The sequence below is a fragment of the Thunnus thynnus genome, chromosome 4 (genome assembly GCF_963924715.1).
Source record: "Thunnus thynnus chromosome 4, fThuThy2.1, whole genome shotgun sequence".
In the NCBI taxonomy this organism is placed as follows: Eukaryota; Metazoa; Chordata; class Actinopteri; order Scombriformes; family Scombridae; genus Thunnus; species Thunnus thynnus.
The window spans coordinates 26003630-26023925 of NC_089520.1; the positions used below are offsets into that span (position 1 = coordinate 26003630).

A 20296-nucleotide genomic window follows, 5' to 3' on the forward strand; every position below is an offset into this window, starting at 1 on the left:
TATTTATATTGTATCAGTTAAGAGTCTGAAAGCTACTTGCCAGATTTAACTTTTGAAACAGGGTTTAACCCTCATAATGGGGTTCTTCCTATGTTTTTGAGTAAGGGCGACGGGGTGAACGCAGTCAATTGTGGAGTGACACAAATATACGAAAGCTTGGAAGGCAATTAATGATTATTTCAATTGCAAAATGCAGTTTTCATTCATAATTTGAAAACAAGTAAGGACTTGTCTAAATGTCTGTATTATATATTTACAGACACGGATTTGCTTCAATTCGCGTTTCAATATGATCTTCTCTGTGATTGGACAGATTTGTCATGAATATTCTATAAACCCGGAAGTGGGGCGGTGCTGCTGTTTTGCAGTGTCGAGTCACCTCTGTCAGGATGGAGGAAAACGAACTGCTACAATGCTGAATAATAACGAAGGATCCCGTCAACGGAGCATCATAAACCGGGACACTTAGACAAAAGTCGCCGTTTATCTTCACTGCTGCATCGTTTCCACTAACGCTTTGCCAAAATGATGGAAGAAATCGACAGGTTCCAAGTACCTCCAGTCAACGGAGAGACACAGCCTTTGGTAAGAAAGACAAAAACACATATGCAAATCATTTCTATTGAAGGCAACGGGTTTTTTTTTATTTCGTCTGGGTGGTTCATCGTGACAGCTGTGCTACAATCAGCGTGTGAGCTGACCGACAGCAACCGACAGCTTTGGCACAAACTGAATCTATGAGATGCGTTATATTGATTATCTGCGGATAAAATAATAGCGGCTAAATCTCCCCCCACTGAATGATTACACGAACGAGGCATTTAATTATTGAATATTATATAAACTTTCATCTTACTGGATCATAGCAATTCAACTACGCACTTAACTGAAACATACATAAAATAAATCCACGTCAGTATGCGCTTGTTTACATCAGTAGCAGGCATAGCTCACAGCTTTTACATTTCGTCATTTGGTGACGTGTTATTTGGGTTATTTGGGTGTTTCGGGATGCACTGCAAGCCCAAATGGTAGCGTGAGTAGGAGCCCTGTGTCCAAAGCTCATACTGCAGGCTGCAGCAATGATCACTCAGGCTCAGGCAGGCCCACTGTAACAGAATATCCTTCCTTCCATGAAATGTCATATGACAAGTTTCACATGCTAGAAAATTAGAATTGATATACTCCAATACTAGGAAGTCATCAGTGTTTTCTGTGCCTTATTCTTTATAACTTAAGGGTATATCTGTCAGTGTTTGAATGCCATTATTATACAGGCCTACTGAGCACACTGTACAAGATCTGAAATTATATGTCATGGTCACCAAAAATGAACAAATCTGCTGCTCTTATTCCCTACATTTAATGTTTTGCTAATCTTCTATTTCAGCAATGCAGTTTATCATTACCATAGACCCTCCACACTTCAAACAAAGTAGTCTCAAACGGCTGTCCCTTTTTAAGTATTTGCCTTAGGGGAGTTTAGGCAAAAGCAGAGCTCCAAGTTTTACTGTTCATATCACACCCATGCTTCTCCAGCCATACTACCTTGGGGCTTAACTCCAGCAGAAATCACAGAAGAAAATGCGTTCTCCGGAACAGAAATTCTGCTTTATTATGCAGCAGCAATTGCCTCTCCTCCATAAAGATTTGATCAGTCTCTTCTCATGTGTCATCCAGTGAGATTTCTGTGGAGTTGTATCCAATATCAGAGATACTTGGCTTTGAGAGGCAAGTGGCTGCAGTGTGTCTGTTGTCAGCACGAAGCCTAAAACTCTTGGAAAAAAAACGCATAGTTTATTTTTTACCACTTCATGTAATTAGTCTGCTTGAGTCCAACAGCACTGTGGGTATCTTCTCGTTATCTTATCTTATTTGACACACTTAACATTTAAACCATATCTGATTATATCAGAATCGCAGTTGCTGTGGCACACATGGTTGTGCATTTTAATGCTAATAACTTCATTGTAATTCCTAAACCGCATGAATCAACTTGGCACCTGCCTCCTTGTCGGGAATCAATTTCACACGAATCACACCAGCTTTAAAGAATTTTGAGTGATATAAATTATTGACTTATAGCCTATCATCAATGAAAGCTTAAGATCAAGCTTAAGATTATGAAATATGTATACTTGAAAATTAAATTTTAATTAGCAGTTAATTTTCTGAAAGAAACATTGTATCTCAACAACTACTTTTACAGAGCATCTCATTACTTAGCACATGGACGAGTGATCAGAAAATGATTGCTGCAGTCAAAATCTAATCATGACAGATTGCTTTGCAACACATTGAGACTGTAATATAGCCCAGTTGCCACTGTCACGTATAAGTATTGCTCGCAAGTGTTTTAACGGTCACCTGATGCATCCATCTTCACTGCTATTGGCCAGTGGGAGGCCATGATGTATAATCCTACCAATCACTTGGTGTCTGTGCTGTGTCAGCAACCTTGTGGCTCTTCATCATCGGAGGCAGTAAAGGAGTCGCTAACAGGAGGACAGGCTGATGAAACTGATACACAGAGAGGTCATTTCATTTATATGATGTTGTATGTGTGTGGGCCTATGAGTGAGTGTACAGTATGTGTATGTGAATGCAGGTTGAAGGTCAGGGCAACAGACTGTGTTTTTACTTTTAATACATAAAAATCTATGTGGCACCCCAAGTGCCATAGGTCAGGTTTTAATCATTTGTTAGTGACTGTCAACACTCAGCACATGGTCTTACAGGCAAGTATATGCTCTTAATGTATGTTTTAAGTGCCAGAGCATAGTACCCAAAAATAAGGTAATGATAATAAACCATAGGGCTACAAGGACTTCATTTTAAAATCGTTTCCAGGTTTAGGAACTTTAAGTTGCATTTCTTCACGCCAAACATTAGACTGTTATACTTTAAGCTGCTATATTATACATATAACGTGTTTATTGTGGGGTACCTGCTATTTGCTATCAGTAATTATGCTGTCTTATACTCAAGAAGTGTCAGGGAATTCTGTCACAAACAGCTTAATTCTCGATCCCTTTCATAATTCACAGACAGTTCTGCATAACATTTCAAAGGGATGTATTTGACAGACGATATGACCCTGTCTCATCACAGAGTCTTTCAGTGGTGGAAGGAAAGTGTGAAAAACAAGAATGAAAAAAATCCTGCGGGTAAGCCTAATGATGCCAGGGAGGGGCCTGCCACAGAACAGAAAGAGCTCATGTTTGTGCTTGTTATGGTGGGAATACCTCATCTGTTTGCTGTGCTTTGCCACTGTATTCAGTGTTGCAGCTCGCATTAATTATTCCAGCTAAGTGAATAATGCCTCATGACCAGATGAGGATGAGACTGTTGTATCCAGTAAAGGTACGCTTAGCCATTTTGGACTGCAGTCAAAGAAGAAAAACCCTCAGCCTGTCTTTCTATTTTTACCCTTTACCTTTTCAGCAGGGCTGGGAGATATCACAATATTTTTGACCAAATACCTCGGTATCGACATTGCAACAATATTGTAGGGATGACTATTGGTGCTGTCACAAAATATATACACAATGAGATTTTTGATAAAAAATCATCAGTCATACGGATGTAATGACTAATATAATGACTAATATAATGTGGATATAAAGACAATAATAGAACAGCTAGAACAGTCTGGCAAGTTAAGAAAATGACATCACTTTACTGTAATGCAGCCTTTAAAACCAGGAATAGACAACACTTACGCTATATCACATATCAAAATATTGATATATTGCCCCGCCCTACTTCACAGTGATTACATGTGCAAATAAAATAGTGCATATCTATGCTGTTTTACAAGACTGAGTATTGGCAGCATGTTTTTAAAAGTGTTACATGAAAATCGATATGCAAAACAAGCTTCTCACTGTCCCTGCTAAATACTCATGAATTTTTCATCAGGCCCTGTGAGATTGATGAACTCATGGATTTGGCCTAAATTCCTGTAGTATTTCACAATAATACCATGAAATATATTTGATGAAATAGATTCGTGTGTATCTGTGTCTAGATCAATTTATTTAGTAATCCCCTCACGCAATCTTCAAAGACACTTCAGTGTTTTCAGTGTTTTTTATCAGTTGCCAACATGCCTACGCCTGTTATGTGACACACAACATTTTGACTATAAAATCATTTTACATGACTGAAATATTTAGACACTTCAGTACTGTACTTTACTGCAGTATACAGCTGCAGTCTGAACATAAATGGAACTTAACTGTAAGTTTTAGCTCCAGTCATTTAAGTACTTAGAGGATCCTTTAAAAATAGCAGCTTTTTCTCTGAGGAGAATATAGGGTTATTGAGAGCCGACTGCCTGGTAGCCTTCGTCCATGTGGCCTGTGGAGTCCTACAGAATGCAACAAGGGGAGGCCTGTAGGATGAACATAATGTGGAGCTCTGTCAGCAGAGCAGGCCAAGCGCAACCCAGCTCCCCTCTCTCAATCTGGGGAAACCTTGGCTCCAACAGCAACCCCCTCTGTTCTCCCACGGCCTCCTCCCCATGCCATCACTGCTCGCACATAAAAGAGACGGAGCCAGCGACATAGGAAGAACACTCAAGCCTATTGATGCAGCAAAATAGTAGTCAACAGGCAAGGGAAATCTCGCTGGGGTATTTGACACAAGCATGATATAAAGGGAACTGATTTTCTTAGGCAACGTTTACTGTTAGCCTGGTGATAAATCACAGGCACTTACGGTGCTGAGTTGATTGTGCCCCCAGGACTGTGTTCAATTTCAGGTTGCCAAAGGGAGTATAGCACAAGTTGACTGGAATTGTATTACTAGAAAATAAGTTTGAGTCCAGGTTTATTAGCAGTGACACAACTAGGATTGTGAAGAAACAGGGACTATGGTATATACTGCACATCTCATTTTTATGGAATGAGATTATACTAAAATAAAATATCACTTATTGTTTTTGATTTACTGGTTTGAATCAAAGCTAACATGCTTGGTTGTCTCTTTTCTTTTTCTAGGATCCAGCAGCATCCTCCACCTCCGAGGCAGATGCTGACACCAAGGGAGAGACTGTGGCTATGAACTATAAGCCCTCACCACTGCAAGTCCAAATAGGTATCACAACCATCACACTGAAAATGAGCATGTGACAGAATGCCAGACTTAAGATTTGATGAGATAACAGCAGCAAAAAAATGGAGAACCTTTGCACAATGTAAATCATATTAAACATTAGTGTCATTTGTCACTGCAGGCCTTCCATAGATACCACAGTGTGCAGGTTTGCTAAACTCCATCATAAGAGGTCAAAATAAGTACAAAACATTCTGTTCAACATCAGTTTATATACAGAACCAAAAGATATTCAGTAGAAGTATTGTATGACAGTTGAATTATATTCCCCAGCCTCCCAATATCTCTTCTATCAGAGGTGTTGGAACATTTCTGAGCTGCCTCTGTTATTGTACTGCCACAACACTGTGAACGCCTTTGTTGCACTCAGTATTCCTCATTTTTATTTAGTCCTAAGGGCTCTGTTCCAAAATAGCTGGCTGAAAAATATTGCTCCTGAAACTCACCAAAACATAAATGTTCCATCCTCCAAAACCTGTTTTGAAACTAAAATTTGAAAGATTGGCAACCCCAAATGTTTTTAACTGGAACTTCTTGAAATCCATATTTTCATGATATCTGTGAATACACTAATGTGCCAATAAAGACTAAATTTCTGTGTTGATTCGGATTTTAGCAACTACAGCCACTGGCAGCATGCAGGGTAGAAACCATATTGAAGTCATGTGATCATGACTTTAATATGGATAGTTTCCTATACTGTTTTTTGTTTAGACATATTTGATAGTCATTGACATTGATAGTCATGAAGTTGAGGTTTATTGATGCTTTTACTGATGACCTCACATCCTGTGGTTGCCCAGAGAAACAGAGGGACCTTGCCAGGAAGGGATCAGTGAAGAATGGCACTGTGGGCAGTCCTGTCAATCAACAACCTAAGAAGAATGCCAGGACAAGGTAACAGCCTAAACCGCCTGTTTGTTTCTCTGTTATGTTGACCAACTCAACTACAAATGTTACACTTTGCATTAATTAGCATCACAAGCAATATGTTTTTGTATCTTCTGCTTTCCATTCAATGCAAAACACCACAACCAACTGAAATGCAAAACATGAGGACAGCAAAGCCGCTACTGAAAGCTTTATTTACTGCTAGCCTTCTGTGGACGCCATCAGACTTTATAACACAAACAGTGCGCAACAAGGCTTCTTGGAGAAGGAGAATTTGTTGTGTTCCATGAGTGTGGATGGTGATAATGGAGTCAAAGCACTAAGCAAAAACCCAGTACAACCTCACAGTATTGACAACTGGCTCATCTGTCTAATCCCACTGCCTGCTGGATTAGTGGAAATATATGAAAGGCTACCAACTGGTCTGAACCCCGAGTCTCTGAAGCAGAAAGATAATCTGGCAACGCCTGCAGTCTGAAGGCCACAGATTTGCCCCATTTTTTTTCTCTTTTTGTGGCCTTTAAGGAGAATACCATACTCAGAACAATTATCAAGTACACACCCTCCATGATTTGAAATATTTATGTAAGAATATACTATGCTACTTTGTGAAAATTATTCAAGACATTCCCGCATGGGATTCAAACGGTCTTCACATGCATGAGGGATTCACAGGAAATAATGCAGCATGTAATCCAGTGATCACAGTCAGTGCTAACCTGGGTAATAAATAAACTGCATTTCCTCTGACTTGCTTCATGTTATCCTTACTCTCAAATATCTGTAGCGGCATCAGAAACCTGTTGGAGAAAGCACAAGCAGCTCTTGCAGTCCCATTTCTTAGGAGATGCACATCATAGACTACGATGTAGCTAGTATAATATAAAGCTGTTATCTTTTTCAGGTTGGTGGTACCAAACAAAGGCTACTCCTCCTTGGACCAGAGCCCAGATGAGAAGCCCCTTGTAGCACTGGACACTGACAGGTATGTGCAGTTTCTTCTCATCAGCTTCTACAACACTAAAAGATACCACAGTTAAAAGAACAAACATTTCAGAAACAGACGAGCCTGCCTAAAAGGAGGGGAAAAGCAGAAATTGGCTAACTTACTCTGTCATGATGGTACATTAATCCATCGAGCAACTTGAGAGAGTTCTTAACAGACGGGATCCTAAAAAGGGGCAAAGCTTCTACCAGGGCACAGGATTAGCGGATAGCGGGGTGAGGATTTGGACGGGGAAAAGCGGCTCAGAGGGAGCGCTTGCTTCCACGCTGTAACAGCAGGTCTGCATTTGACACAGATGAGTCCCACCCTTTGTGCCCTTTGTGCTACATGAGGGAGACTCTCCCGTGTGAAATGAGCCCTCTGGTAACCAGTCAACCTTACATCATGGATTGCATCATATCGTTCTGTGACAGGATTTCTGACTCACAGCCACACAGGACACCCATTTGTTTATTGTCCACATTTAGCTTCACGTGCACACACATTGCACAGTGCTACTCTGTTCTATGTACGTAGGCTGCATGAAAGGCTGATTAATTATTTAGGAATCAAGAGACTGCAGCAGATCGTTTTTACAAGCTTAAATGTTAAATCTGTTTACCTTAGAAATGTCACCACTTTATGTTCACAAATGACCCTGTCTACCAAATCAAATATGACATACAACTTTTAAATAATATGAGCAATTTTACAGTGTATTACTATTGTTTCAACCCTCATCTTTTGAGGTGCTTGTATCTAACTGCTGATGTCTCTATTTTTTACAGTGACGATGACTTTGACATGTCCAGATACTCGTCATCAGGATACTCCTCAGCCGAGGTGAGATGTCTGAGGGACCAGGTATCTATACACACATTATATTGTAGTTGATACAGTGTCATTTGGTGAAACCACAAACATCACTACCTGATCACCCAATCCCATCGTCACATCGGTTCCACCAGGTACATGTGCACCCATTGCACCATTGTAATACCCAAGTTTTTATAATCACTGTCATCTGTAATGATTTAGCTATAATTGTCATCCAAAGAGGTTGTTCCTTGTTATTTTTGTCCTCTTGGAATGTTTTTTTGTTTTTCTTGCCTCATTCCATTATCACCAAAGACCCGATTGTACTCTGTTGCTTTTCTGTTTATGTAAAAACATAATTAATTAGGCTCTCACTGTGTTTTTGAACATATATGATGAATGTTTTTAGAATCAGAATTCTAGCTAATTTCATTAACAAGCTCATTCCTGGCTTTAGGATTTTGCAAAAACTTCCTGAAGCTCTGCTGATACTCTGTCTCCTCTTTTGCTTCTACAGCAGATCAACCAGGACCTGAACATCCAACTCCTGAAGGATGGGTACCGGCTTGATGAGATCCCGGATGACGAAGACTTGGATCTGATCCCCCCGAAAGCAGTCAACCCCACCTGCATGTGCTGCCAGGCTGCTCCCTCCACAGCCTGTCAAATCCAGTAGCACCACCACCCCCCCCACCCCTTCAAAAAAAAAAAAAAAATCTCCTGTCTGCCACCTGCACTGAAGCCAACTTCCTACTAGAGTGGCAGTAAGAAGGAGTTGAAAAACTATCGGCTGGCACAAAAGGAAAACAAGGGTTTGTAAATGTTACAGTAAGCGATGGAAACAGGTCAAGTCTTGAGGAAAGAGTCAATGTACAGCATCTTGTGCACGTTCCTCCTATGGTAGGATCTGTGCATCTTACTTCTGCGTTGTTGGTTCAGCGGGGGCTCGACTGATGGCCTAAACATTACCTCCAAGGAAAACATGTTACTTTTGCTTCTCCTTCGCTTGAATTCCATCCCATGGTTGTGGATATTTTGGTTTACAAGGACCATGAAGGATCGTGCGACATCGCAGAAGAACAGAACCAACAAAATGGCATGACAGGAACTCAACAAAAATGGTGACAAAGTGTGATTACTGCTGCAGTACACCATTCAAGGAGTCTATTGCTCTACTGCTGGTGTAACACTGATGGTCAGATTCAATGGACAAGAAGCTTAGGAGATTGGAAGTTTCTTAGTGGCCATTGTCTTTTGTCTTCTCTCCTTTCTTTCAGCCAGTCTGCTTTGTCTTCCTGTGTATATACGTGTCAAACATGAAAATGATGTGTGTGAGTGTGTATGAGTGTGTGTCTGAAATTATGTCCAGGATAGTAGTGCTAAACCATCAAGCTGCTGATAAAACACTAGCACGTACAGTCACGACACTAAGGTAGTCAATTCCAGTTTTTTTTTTTGTAATATCTGTCTGTTACACCAAGGTTGTACTGCTTATTGTTTAATATTCGGTTAAAAGAAACTGAAAACAAATTGTTTTGCATGTTGCCTGTTAACACTGTGTTCTAATGATCAGCCTGTGCAGAAAATTTTTCCAGTTTTTATTGACCCCTAAACACATCCTTGTGCTGATGAGACATTATGTGAGGTGTGCTTTAAAAAAAACCAACATAAAATTAGCAATATTTAGGTTCACCTACTGTAATGTCAGAAGATGTAGAGAAACAATTATTTAGAAATAGTGGCAGAACAGCTCATGGGGTAGTGTGTACCTCCTTTGTGTTTGTCCACATAAGCCCCAGACATGAGTGGATCACAAAGGACGTCACTACCAGTGAATGTGGTTACAGAATAGTGAATGAATATAATATAAATGGTCGTACCTGGTATGGATTCTGAAGAATGTCATTAAAGTGATTCCATATTGCCTGGATGGGAATGAAATAGGATTTTTTTCATATCAAGGGAAGTAAAACATGTTTTCATTTCTTTAAGTTTTTTTATTAAGTGTATTTGTTTTGTATGGTTATATATTTACGCATACCTAATTTGGGGCCTGTATATGTAGCACCTGACACAGCTGTGTATTGTCGAGGCTTTATACTAATGGATGTTTTCCATGATGTTGACAAGGAAGTAGTTCTTGCTGTTTTAGAAGTACTGAATTCATAAGATTTATTGGTCATGTTTACATCACTCTAAAGACATCTGTGGAGCTTCACAGACATCAATTATTTTCACACTCATGCGTGATGTATCTGCTCTGACACAAATGACAGTAGAAGATCAGTGGTGGGTTTCCCAGAAACACTTAAACAATTAGAGTTTTTTGAGAGCGATGAGAGCACATTTTGACACTTGGAAAAACAAATTTCTCTTGATTTAGCTCGTATGTGTGCACTTTACACTGTGGTGTAAGTTATTCTCTGTGTAACATTCAGATCATTCTGTTGACTCAAGTACAAAGGGATTTGTAATTAGGATGTGAAGATATTTTTGAAATACAGTGTGCATATATAATGTAGAATGTTATTTTGACGATCTTTGTAGATATATTGCAGTGTTTTGGGAAACCTTGCATTCATTCTTCAACTGTTATTCTGCTGATTTTATTAGTACATTTACAACGTTTACATTTTTATGGAAATCTATACAGAAACAACATGTTTTTGTGATTCACTGAATAGGAACAGTGTGTAATCTATGACTCCAAAAGGACCCCATTTCTTAGAGGTTTTTTATTATTTGGAAAGGTGCCAGATCAGCAAGCATATGTGCAGTCAAGAGGAGAAGACATGTTTTTGCTCTCGTTAAATGAACGAATTAATGGTACTGTGTGTAGAGAGTAAACCAAACTAAAAACCTATTGGGAAAGAGAAAACACAATGTTAATTATAAATGTCAAACTGTTGTTAGATAAGTAAACCATCCATACAAATCTGTGAATCTGTAAGAAAGAAAAGCTCCTTTTTCCTCATCACTAATATCCATGATACAGCCTGAATGTTTCTATAGCATTTGAGTTACAAAAGCACACAAACATAAAAAAATCTGCATTTATTTTGCAAATGAGGTGCCATGTGTGTAGATGATAAAATTATTTGCATTATGTTGAAAAAAGACATGAGTAGGAGTACAGACGTTTGTGTAAGATAAAGTGGTCAGGACAGCTGTTTGCTGGGGAGAGAGTTGGACCAGTAGCTGTGTACAGCTAACATTTACATTTAGGGACTGACTGTGTGAGTGACTATGGTGCTGGATTTTTTTTCTCTACCATATGCATCATTCTAATGGATTCACACAGTCATCTTCTATTGAGTGTACTACATCTGGCCAATGTCGTTTAGCTTCACTAACCTCTTGAGTTAAAAGTCCAAAAGTAATGCATTGTAACAAAAGATATTTATTTGCAGTTGTGTGTTTTAACTTATTTTTCAAGTATGGGAAATAATTCATATACAGACAGATGGTTTTTGTTGGTCAGATGCTTATTATGATGATTGTGATCGGTCCCATTTAGATTTTAACAGTGTTAAAAGTTCTGTGTATAGTGCCGAAATATCAAAAAATAAATATTAGATATCTGAAATGTGACGTTCCCATGTGTGTCTATGATTGTACCTTTTTTTGCTCGGTGTCATAAAACTGCCATTTATTTTTAAACAATATTTTCCTCCCATTACCGTATTTATCCGTCTCTCCATGTTCTGTATCCTCTCATTTCTTGGGGTCAGTGGGTGCATGGAGCCTTTATCACGGATGGATCATGAGTCAGTAAACGTATTCATGCCTACAGTGTGTGCAGTTCAGAGTTCCTAATTCAAATGTATGTCTTTGAGAGAAAACCTGAAAACCGAGAGGAAACTTACATTAACACAGATTATCACTACAGTTGATTGGAAGGCAAAATTTCTTTTATAAAATACAAAATTGCTGTTTAACATCAACCAGAAATACTGAAGCCTGGAAAAATATTTGTCACATTATGTCTTCAGTTTCAACATCATCCTCTTGTTTTTCTCAAGCGCTCCCAGTCCAACACTTTTTCAGACTGCTTCCAACTGTTGTCCCTGTGGTAGATGAAAGAAATAGCTGCTGTATGAAACAGTTTGCCTGACTCCCACACAGAATCTCTGCTGGGGATGTGTTATTAGCTACTGAAGTGGCCATGCAGGAATGGATAGATAGATAGAGGAATAGTGAGTGTGAAGGGTGGGGGGTTGGGTGTTTGTGATTAGCCTTGAGTTGATCCTTCGGGAGCAGATGGTGAATGGTGGCTTACGACTCAAGTCCCAGGAGCTAGTTTGTGTCCACGCTGCAAGGAGTAGCATTGAAGTTGAGAAACACGTAGTAAAAAAGCTCATGAGACAGGACTGCAGGAAAACAGGAAACAGGTGAGGAACTTTTTCATACCTCAGAATGATGCAGGTTGATCATAGTGGACTTTATAGTTATAGAAATGTTTTATTGTAAAGTGTTTGAGTCTCCTTCTGGACAGTTGGTTGAGATTATGGTACAACTGTATCTAGAACAAGGATGGCAGATCTTCAGTCACCAATTCTTAATGTTTCTATTTCCAAAGGATATCTGTAATAGGGTCTGCAAAAATGAGAGATGATGTAATAAGCTATTCTAACATATATAATTTGGGTGAACATCATCATCTTTACTGCTCTATTCCTGGTAGTCTACCTACCTAGTCTGGTGTATGAAGCCTAACATCAACCTTCCTTTATAGACTGACAGTATAACAAAATCCAGGCAGGACGTGACATCATGTTTCTGAGGGACCTGAGCTTTGCTGCTGTTCTGCTGCTGCTGCTCTCTGTCCAGTCTCTGCATGGCTCTGCTCTTTCTGCTGTATCCTCCTATGAGTTCACTGCCTACAGGATGCAACAGTTCAACCTGGTACAACAAAAGCATGGTGAGTTCAGTGATAGATTTTCCCCATGAGCTGTTCTGCTGCACAGTTGGACATATTTTAATTCTGAGAAAGTTAGACTCTCAGTTCCAACTCAGCTCAGATATTATTGGAATTTTCATGGAGTATATCATTTAAAAATGTGTAGAACAAATCATAGTCTTAAAACCAAGGATGGGATAATTAGCTTTGTGTCAGAAGAAACACCAAAAAGTCTTGGGTACTGTCACATTGGCCTACTTAAGTTGGATCAGTGACTGAAGACGGTTGGATTTTCTGAATAATACATATTACACTTAAGATAACACTGACACCACATGCTTATCACATTTGTATAATCCTTTTAATGGTAATGAAGTTTATATGTTCTTGTGACCTCTTGAGACTTTCATTATGAAGCCTCGGCTGAAAATTGTTGTCATTTTTCCCATGTCATTTTTTTGGATGCTGAGGTTGCCGTGGGGCCATTGTGGTGGCAGAGGCACGCTCAGCCGACGAGCCGGTGCTGACCCGCCGCTGTGTCATCATGAAGGTGCCGGACTTCACCACAGAAAAATACCTCGAGGCCCAGAGACAAAATGCTGCTGCCATACTGATCCTGTTGCCCAGAAATATCTCCAGCGTCCCTCATGATACAGTGCAGGTAACAGATTTATCCCAAAACATTCATTGTGCTCTGGGGTAAGCTATGAAGGAACAAAGAAAAGAATTACAACATCTTTTATCAGACACTAATCATATAATATTATATCAGTGCTCCAAGGAATCAGTTAACTGCTTGCAGGATTACTGTCATAGAAATCTTTCCTGTTCTACTTCAGTGATTTGTACCATATAAAATAATTTTACCTAGACAATTGCTTCTCCTCACACAGTTGTTTCAACAATCTCTTTTTCTCTCCCAGTCCTTCATGGTAAGTGAGAGCGAGGCCTTGCTGAAAGAGACCCTCATGCCTGTGTATGTGGTGCCTGAGGATGAACAACTGCTCTACATGTATGAGGAGGTCAAGCAGGCTGCAGCCACCCGGACCTCCTCAATATTTATCCGAGGTGAGAGATACAAGAGGATAAATGGATGTGTTGTGTGCTACTGTGGATGGATGGACAATTCATAGTGGGTGGCATGACGATTTGAATGAAAGAGACAGTTATGTTAAAAAGAATAGATAAAAAAAGATGGATATGGATATGTAAGGAAGGTATATTTGATAACAAATATGGTCAAAGATTATAGAAAAAAAATCTAGGGCCAAATTTGCACAATGGATACAAAAGGCTGAAGAGATTATAATGAAAAAGCAGATATAAAAACTGAAAAAATAATGCAGCATGTCTTTTTTATTCAACCTTTTATGATGTTTTTATTTTTATTTTTCGGCAGTCCTTCGAAGTATGGTCACAGCTACAGCCTTTCAGATCTTAGTGAGCAACAATGCCCCTATTAAGGCCATCACGGACAACGCTATAGTCACACTGGAGGTGAGTGTGAAAACTCAAGACTTTTTATGCAGTAAAGAGAAGTAAAAACCCTATAATGACATTCTCAAAATTTCAGTCCAACCTGATTATTTTGACTTGGGCCTTAACTGTCTATTACGCATTATATCTGGTGATGTGTATTACAGGGAGTGCTTCCTGGAGCAGGGGAGGATGCACCCACTATTGTCATCACTGCCCACTATGATTCCTATGGGCTGGCACCAGTGAGTCATAAAAATGAGAAAACACTTCATTGTAATGTGTCTGTGACAGTTTCCAAAGCTCTACCCTACTTAACACATTCCCATTTCCTCATGTTCATGTTGATTCAGTGTTAATGTGTATGTTTGCATTTGTGTGTAATGCAGTGGTTGTCTTATGGAGCAGACTCTAACGGCAGCGGGGTCACCATCCTACTAGAGTTGGCACGTCTCTTCCAGAAGCTTTATAGTAGCCCAAGTACCAGACCACCGTGAGTTACAGGTCCCCCATACAGTAGTGGACAAAACATGTTATTCTATGAATATTTTGCCTAAAGTGCTCACCATAATGTAACCACTTAATGCTATGCAAACACACATTTTTATTATGCATGGTGCCGGGCAGAAAAAACACCCCAAACTGTGCTAAAAACTGTGTTGTGTTCTCAAGTGAGCTGTACACTATAAAAGTCTGATTTGATAAACTAACATAAACCATGTCGTGACTATCTCGTTATCTGAAAAAATGGCTCCTATCTGGTTGGCAGGTAATAAGTCCATTATTGATTAAAATGCTTGATTGATTTTCAGTTTTCTTTTTGGTGTTTTAGATATCATTTAATGTTCTCCCTAACTGGAGGAGGAAAACACAACTTCCTTGGCACAAAGAGATGGATTGAAGAAAATCTGGACCATGCTGGTGAGTTTTGAGGCTTATGTTGTGTTGAAACATGTAGAAAGTAGTCTACACTATCATAGGCCTAACTGAACATGAGCGGTCCCGTTTGTTAATTTATTTTATCCAAACTTTTTCTCACCAGAGTCCAGCTTGCTCCATGACAATGTGGCATTCGTTTTGTGTTTGGATACACTGGCCAATGGCGATGAGCTGTACATGCATGTGTCCCGCCCTCCTAAATCTGACACTCCCATGCACTCCTTCATTCAACATCTGGAGGAGGTAAACAACTTCACGTATAGGTGAAAAATATGGATATATTTTATCAATCTGCATGACCTTTTGCACTTACATTTTCGGGATCTTCCCCAGGTGGTTTCCTCCAGATTTCCCTGGGTGAAGATTGGGTTGGTCCATAAGAAGATCAATCTTGTGGAGTCCACAGTAGCCTGGGAGCATGAACGCTACAGCCTGCGCAGGATCCCAGGCTTCACATTGTCTCATCTGGAAGACCCCAAATCTGAGCTCCGTGGCTCTGTACTAGACACCATGTGGGTAGATATTTTAATTATTTAAAGGCCTCATTCATCCTGAGAGAATATAGAAACATAATTTGAGGAGATAGATCCAAGTTGCCTTAGTTTCCTGATTATTTTCATGTGAATATCTCCTCACAGGTCACAAGTGGACTTCAGGAAACTTAAGCGTAATGGCATCCTCATAGCAGAAGCACTGGCTCGGTATATGTTCAATCTCTCAGACAAGGTGCATGGAAACTGAATACATATACCTGAATACAGACACTGTGTTTTTATCATTTGTTCTTTTGTTCTTTTATAGCATGTTAATGTGTGATTACTCTGTGTTATCTCCCACAAGGGTTCACCAAAAGATGTGCAGGTTTTCAGGGGCCAAATGGTAAGATCCTGGTTATCTTTAGTCACTTGGTAAAGATTAGTGCTGACCTCTGGTGTTAATTTATAGGCATTACATGGTGTTTGTGTCTTGTGAATTTGATTTGCTTGGAGATTTATTTCAAAAAACAACTGCCAATTATTTAAAATATATTTCAGGAGTGTAAATGGTTTACAGTAGAGAAAGTTCATCACATAGTTACCACGTTATGGCAAAGTTTTTAAAAGATTAGTTTCTACTAGTAATCATAATAGTGATCTGAATTCTAGTTTTGGTCGTTTATTGTTAACTAGAATCAGATTCATTTGAAAAATCAGGACAGCTGGACAGTGACTTTTATTTCTATGTGATACTACAGATGATTCCCAATTTTTTTCTTTCTGTGAATCCATGTCCAAATCCTTGATACAGGACTTCCAGGACAGTCGTATGTCAAGTCTGATGGCCTTCCTGACGTCAGTCCCTCGAGCCACCCAGCTGCTGGATAAGGAGCCCAGTCACATCCTGCTTGTCAACTCACTGGAACATGAGTTCAAACGCTACTTACAGCAAGTCCACAGACACACCTTCCGACAGGACAAAAGGTAACATTTAGTGGTAGAAGTATTAAACACATATAGTATCTTACCAGCACTCACTTCTGCTGGACCTGTATATTTTCGCTATTGATTAACTACATTTAACACTTTTCCACACAGGGACCCTGATATTACCTTTTTTGATCAAATGAACCAACCGATAGTGATGTACAGGTAAATATCTGTTTTCATTTGCCCTTTTGTATGTGTGTGTTAATTTCAAAAAGACATATGGACACTGACACTGTTTCCTTTCAGAGTGAAACCTGCAGCTTTTGATCTTTTCCTGGGTGGCTGCATTGCTGCGTATTTGGGCATCGTTTACTACACAATCCAGGTTTGTTAATGTAGTGTTGCATTACTTCCTGGCATAGCATATTGCCTTGTATGCTGTCATTCTTGAGCAAAGCACAGACACACACAGCAGGTAGACAACACTTGATATATCAGGCTTGTTTTCTTGAAGATTCTGTCTGTTCTCTTTTACAGAATTTTGGCTATCTCTACACAAAGCTGAAAGCGGCAGTGAAATCCAAGCACCAGTAAATAAAATTCTGAATACTGATTCTATGACAAGGCCTTTGAAGTCTGCCTTGCACATGTTAGACTTCTGCTTCACTGGCTGTGCAGCACATGAAAGCAATATGAGAAGAAGACTGATCATATGCACAACTTATAAACAGTGCATTTGCTTTGAAATGTATATTGTTTTAAAGATGTTTGTACCTTTCATTATTCATAAATCCACTGTATTGTAAATCATCTCTTACTGGAACAGACTGGACTTTGTTGTTTGGAGGACATGTAAACAAAATAAATAAAGGACGAGTTTGGGGATGTGTCTTGCTTCAAAGTATACTGAAGAAGGGAACACAAACCGCAGCTTGGATTTGATTTGAGCACCATTGAAGGACGTTCCTGCCACATCATTACTATGATTCTCCCTGTCCTCTGCTTTGCATCTGTTGACATGGATTTGACTGGGCTTAACATGACTGTCAAACAAGGACCAGTCATTGCAAAGAGATGAACAGCCAGTTCCTGTCACAGACTACTCAGTGCAATCGGTTGAGACACAAAGGCACCCTACAGCGTTTGGTAAATTATTGATGCTCATGTGGAATGCTGACAGTGAATAGAGGTGACCCTGGATGGTGGTGGGAGATGAGGCAAAATCCCATCCCTTCAGTGGTTTGTTCCAGTTCTGTAAGATCTGATAAGACTGAGTCTGTTTTAACTACAAGGAGGCTAAACAGATGGGGGTTGTGCATAGTGTTTGAGATCAGTGCTGGCTAGTTTGTAAAAGGCCCCTGGGAGGGAAGTAGGTCATGGATAGTGACCCCAGGTATGTGTGTCTCTGCAGGGGGTTTAGGAGGATTAGTGGCTGAGTGCTCAGGTAGCACAAAGAGTTGTTCTGGTTCAGCAAGGATGCTCTTAACCTGTCTCTATTTCCAACATGCTAGATTCACCACAATAGCTGCAGGTTAAACAAAAAGTTTTCACTGTCTGTTTGGTCATCGACTAAGATCTATGCAGGATTTATGGCTACTGATGTGTGTAGAAATACTGTAACAGGACACATGAACACACAGAACCAGTAAATTATGTCAGCAAAATTGGTTGCATGCTCAAGGCAGTGACAATTTTGAGCAGAAAAAACCAAACCACATATACTGGGTAAAATTTCCATAAAAGGAAAATGTGAAAATAAAAGAAGAACAGGTACACATGATTGAAAGGGAGGAGCCAGCAGGTGACAGGGGAGGAGAAAGATGTTCATAACTTTCAGGCAGACTGCAGAGAAGCAGTGGAAAATAAGTGCACTTAAAGCGAAGATGGCTCCCCAGCTCTACATCACTATGTACAAAGAGCAGTTCGCCTCTCCTGGCAGAGCAAAACGGGCACAACTTCGACCCTCGTCTGCACACCGCAGGAACAACCCCCAGCCACGGCCGGTAAGATGCAAAGCCTGCTGTACCACATACATGAACTGAAGGATTTTAAGGTCAGAGTAATTATCATACAGGCTCAAAAAGGAAAAGATGTAGAATTTCTTAAGTAAAAAATAGTCTCCAATTCATGAAAGTGGTTGTCCTTCAATCTGTGTCATTTAACAAATAGTGAAAAATGATTTAACAAATAAAAATAAACATTTCAAAGTGGTGCATTTAAGGTCAGACTTGAGTCACTTATTATTGACATTCTCTTTATTGCTTTTCATTTAGTCGTCTAAAGTGTCTTACACTAATTGGCAGTTGGTTGTTTACATTTCCCTGTGCTTGGTGAAAGCTGTATCCCATCTATTATTCAGTATTTCCTCCATGCCTATTTATTTATCCAGACATGGAGTAAACAGAGCTGAAAGGAGTTTTATACTGTACAGTCACCCTACTGTAAAGAAAAAAAAGCCTAATGACTGTACAACAGAGGTGACCATAACGCATTGAAAAAGAAGCCAAAATACAATTTACAGTTTGAGCAATACTGCCTCACTTAATGTATCAATGATAATGGTAATGGTGTATGCAACGGTAGTAATACAGATCATTAAGATTAAAAAAACCCTTCTAGGAGGAATTTTGATGGTATTTTGAATACGTAATGCTTTTTTACATTCTTGCAGTACAATGAAGTTGTAATGACAGAGAAATAAGAGAGAAATAATCTTGGATGAGGTGTATTGAATGAGGATAAAGAATAAGAAGATAAAAATAAGAATATTAGCTACACATTAAAATGATGTGTCTGTGAAGATTTGCCATATTATATGTCATTTGACAGTGTACATTACAAATAAACAGGAATGTTCAGTCTAGCTAACAGTGAGGAGCAGAGATGATCTGTAACAGTGATATCCAGTTTTTTATTCTTCTTATCTTCTACTTCTTCCTCTTGTATTTCTATTAATGCTTGTCCTCTTGCCTTCCCAGGACTTTCTGTTTCCCCGGAGTCCTCAACCCAGCTACAGTTCATCCCATACAGTGGACATTGGCCGTCCTCTCTTCCCCCCTGTCAGACATTTGTCTTTCCATTGTCCAGTTAAGACTGACAACTCTTTAAACACTGTGGACACAAGCAAAGTACAGCACATGCCCCCTGTCAACACATCCACAGCACAAGCTCTGCCCTCTGCTGATGGACTGCACAAACTACAGCTCACTGAGCCTCCTGCTGGCACTGGCACTCAGCTCCATGCAGCATTGAAGAATCCACCAAGGTGACAATCAATCAGATCAATCTATGGCTCAAAGATAATTCTAAAGAAATACTAATCCTGTTTTTTTTATCTGCATTAGAATGGATAATCACAGGAATGTCCATCTACTTTCAGCACAGCAGCTCAGGTGAGAGACTGACCTCTGACTTCTTCTTGTGGCCTTTGAACTTTATTTAATCACCAGGACAAAGGGAAAATTCAATCAGGCTGACTTTACAAGTTACTCTGCTGATACAGAGATAAAGGAAATGTTGTCCTAAAAATAAGAAGTGAGCGATTCTATAAGTCCTACACTGCTATTGCGATAATAATTATTTTTGACAGGCAACATGCAGGCGCTCAGCTTCAGACAAGACCCCAAACCAGCAACCCTCCTGCAGCTCAACACCATCTTCCACGAGCACAGTACAGAAGGTCTTGTTCTAACAGCATTCTGGATTATAGGTGCATATTGAACTTCCTCGTATAAAAAAATCTTGTCTATATGAATCACTCAAACA

The 20296-nt window shown here is 39.6% G+C and overlaps 2 protein-coding genes across 3 annotated transcripts; both read left to right on the forward strand.

The window, feature by feature from the left end:
* Position 1: 1 nt before the first annotated feature.
* fam219aa (family with sequence similarity 219 member Aa) lies at positions 2-11396 on the forward strand. 2 transcript variants are annotated; one of them, XM_067587939.1, is made up of 6 exons: positions 2-585; positions 5004-5100; positions 5922-6015; positions 6914-6994; positions 7783-7858; positions 8328-11396. In XM_067587939.1, the coding sequence occupies exons 1-6, from the start codon at positions 526-528 to the stop codon at positions 8484-8486; spliced, it is 567 nt and encodes a 188-aa protein (XP_067444040.1). In that variant the 5' UTR covers positions 2-525; the 3' UTR covers positions 8487-11396. The 2 variants fall into 2 exon arrangements, with proteins under 2 accessions (XP_067444040.1, XP_067444041.1); XM_067587940.1 differs by having other exon boundaries at positions 7783-7837.
* Positions 11397-12065: 669 nt separating this feature from the next.
* zgc:109965 (Nicalin-1-like) lies at positions 12066-17414 on the forward strand. Its single transcript, XM_067588607.1, has 16 exons — positions 12066-12201; positions 12546-12731; positions 13181-13371; positions 13634-13778; positions 14110-14207; positions 14354-14431; positions 14576-14679; positions 15019-15107; positions 15229-15368; positions 15459-15637; positions 15764-15851; positions 15966-16004; positions 16413-16585; positions 16700-16753; positions 16838-16916; positions 17069-17414. The coding sequence occupies exons 2-16, from the start codon at positions 12584-12586 to the stop codon at positions 17123-17125; spliced, it is 1662 nt and encodes a 553-aa protein (XP_067444708.1). The 5' UTR covers positions 12066-12201; positions 12546-12583; the 3' UTR covers positions 17126-17414.
* The last annotated feature ends 2882 nt before the right edge of the window (positions 17415-20296 follow it).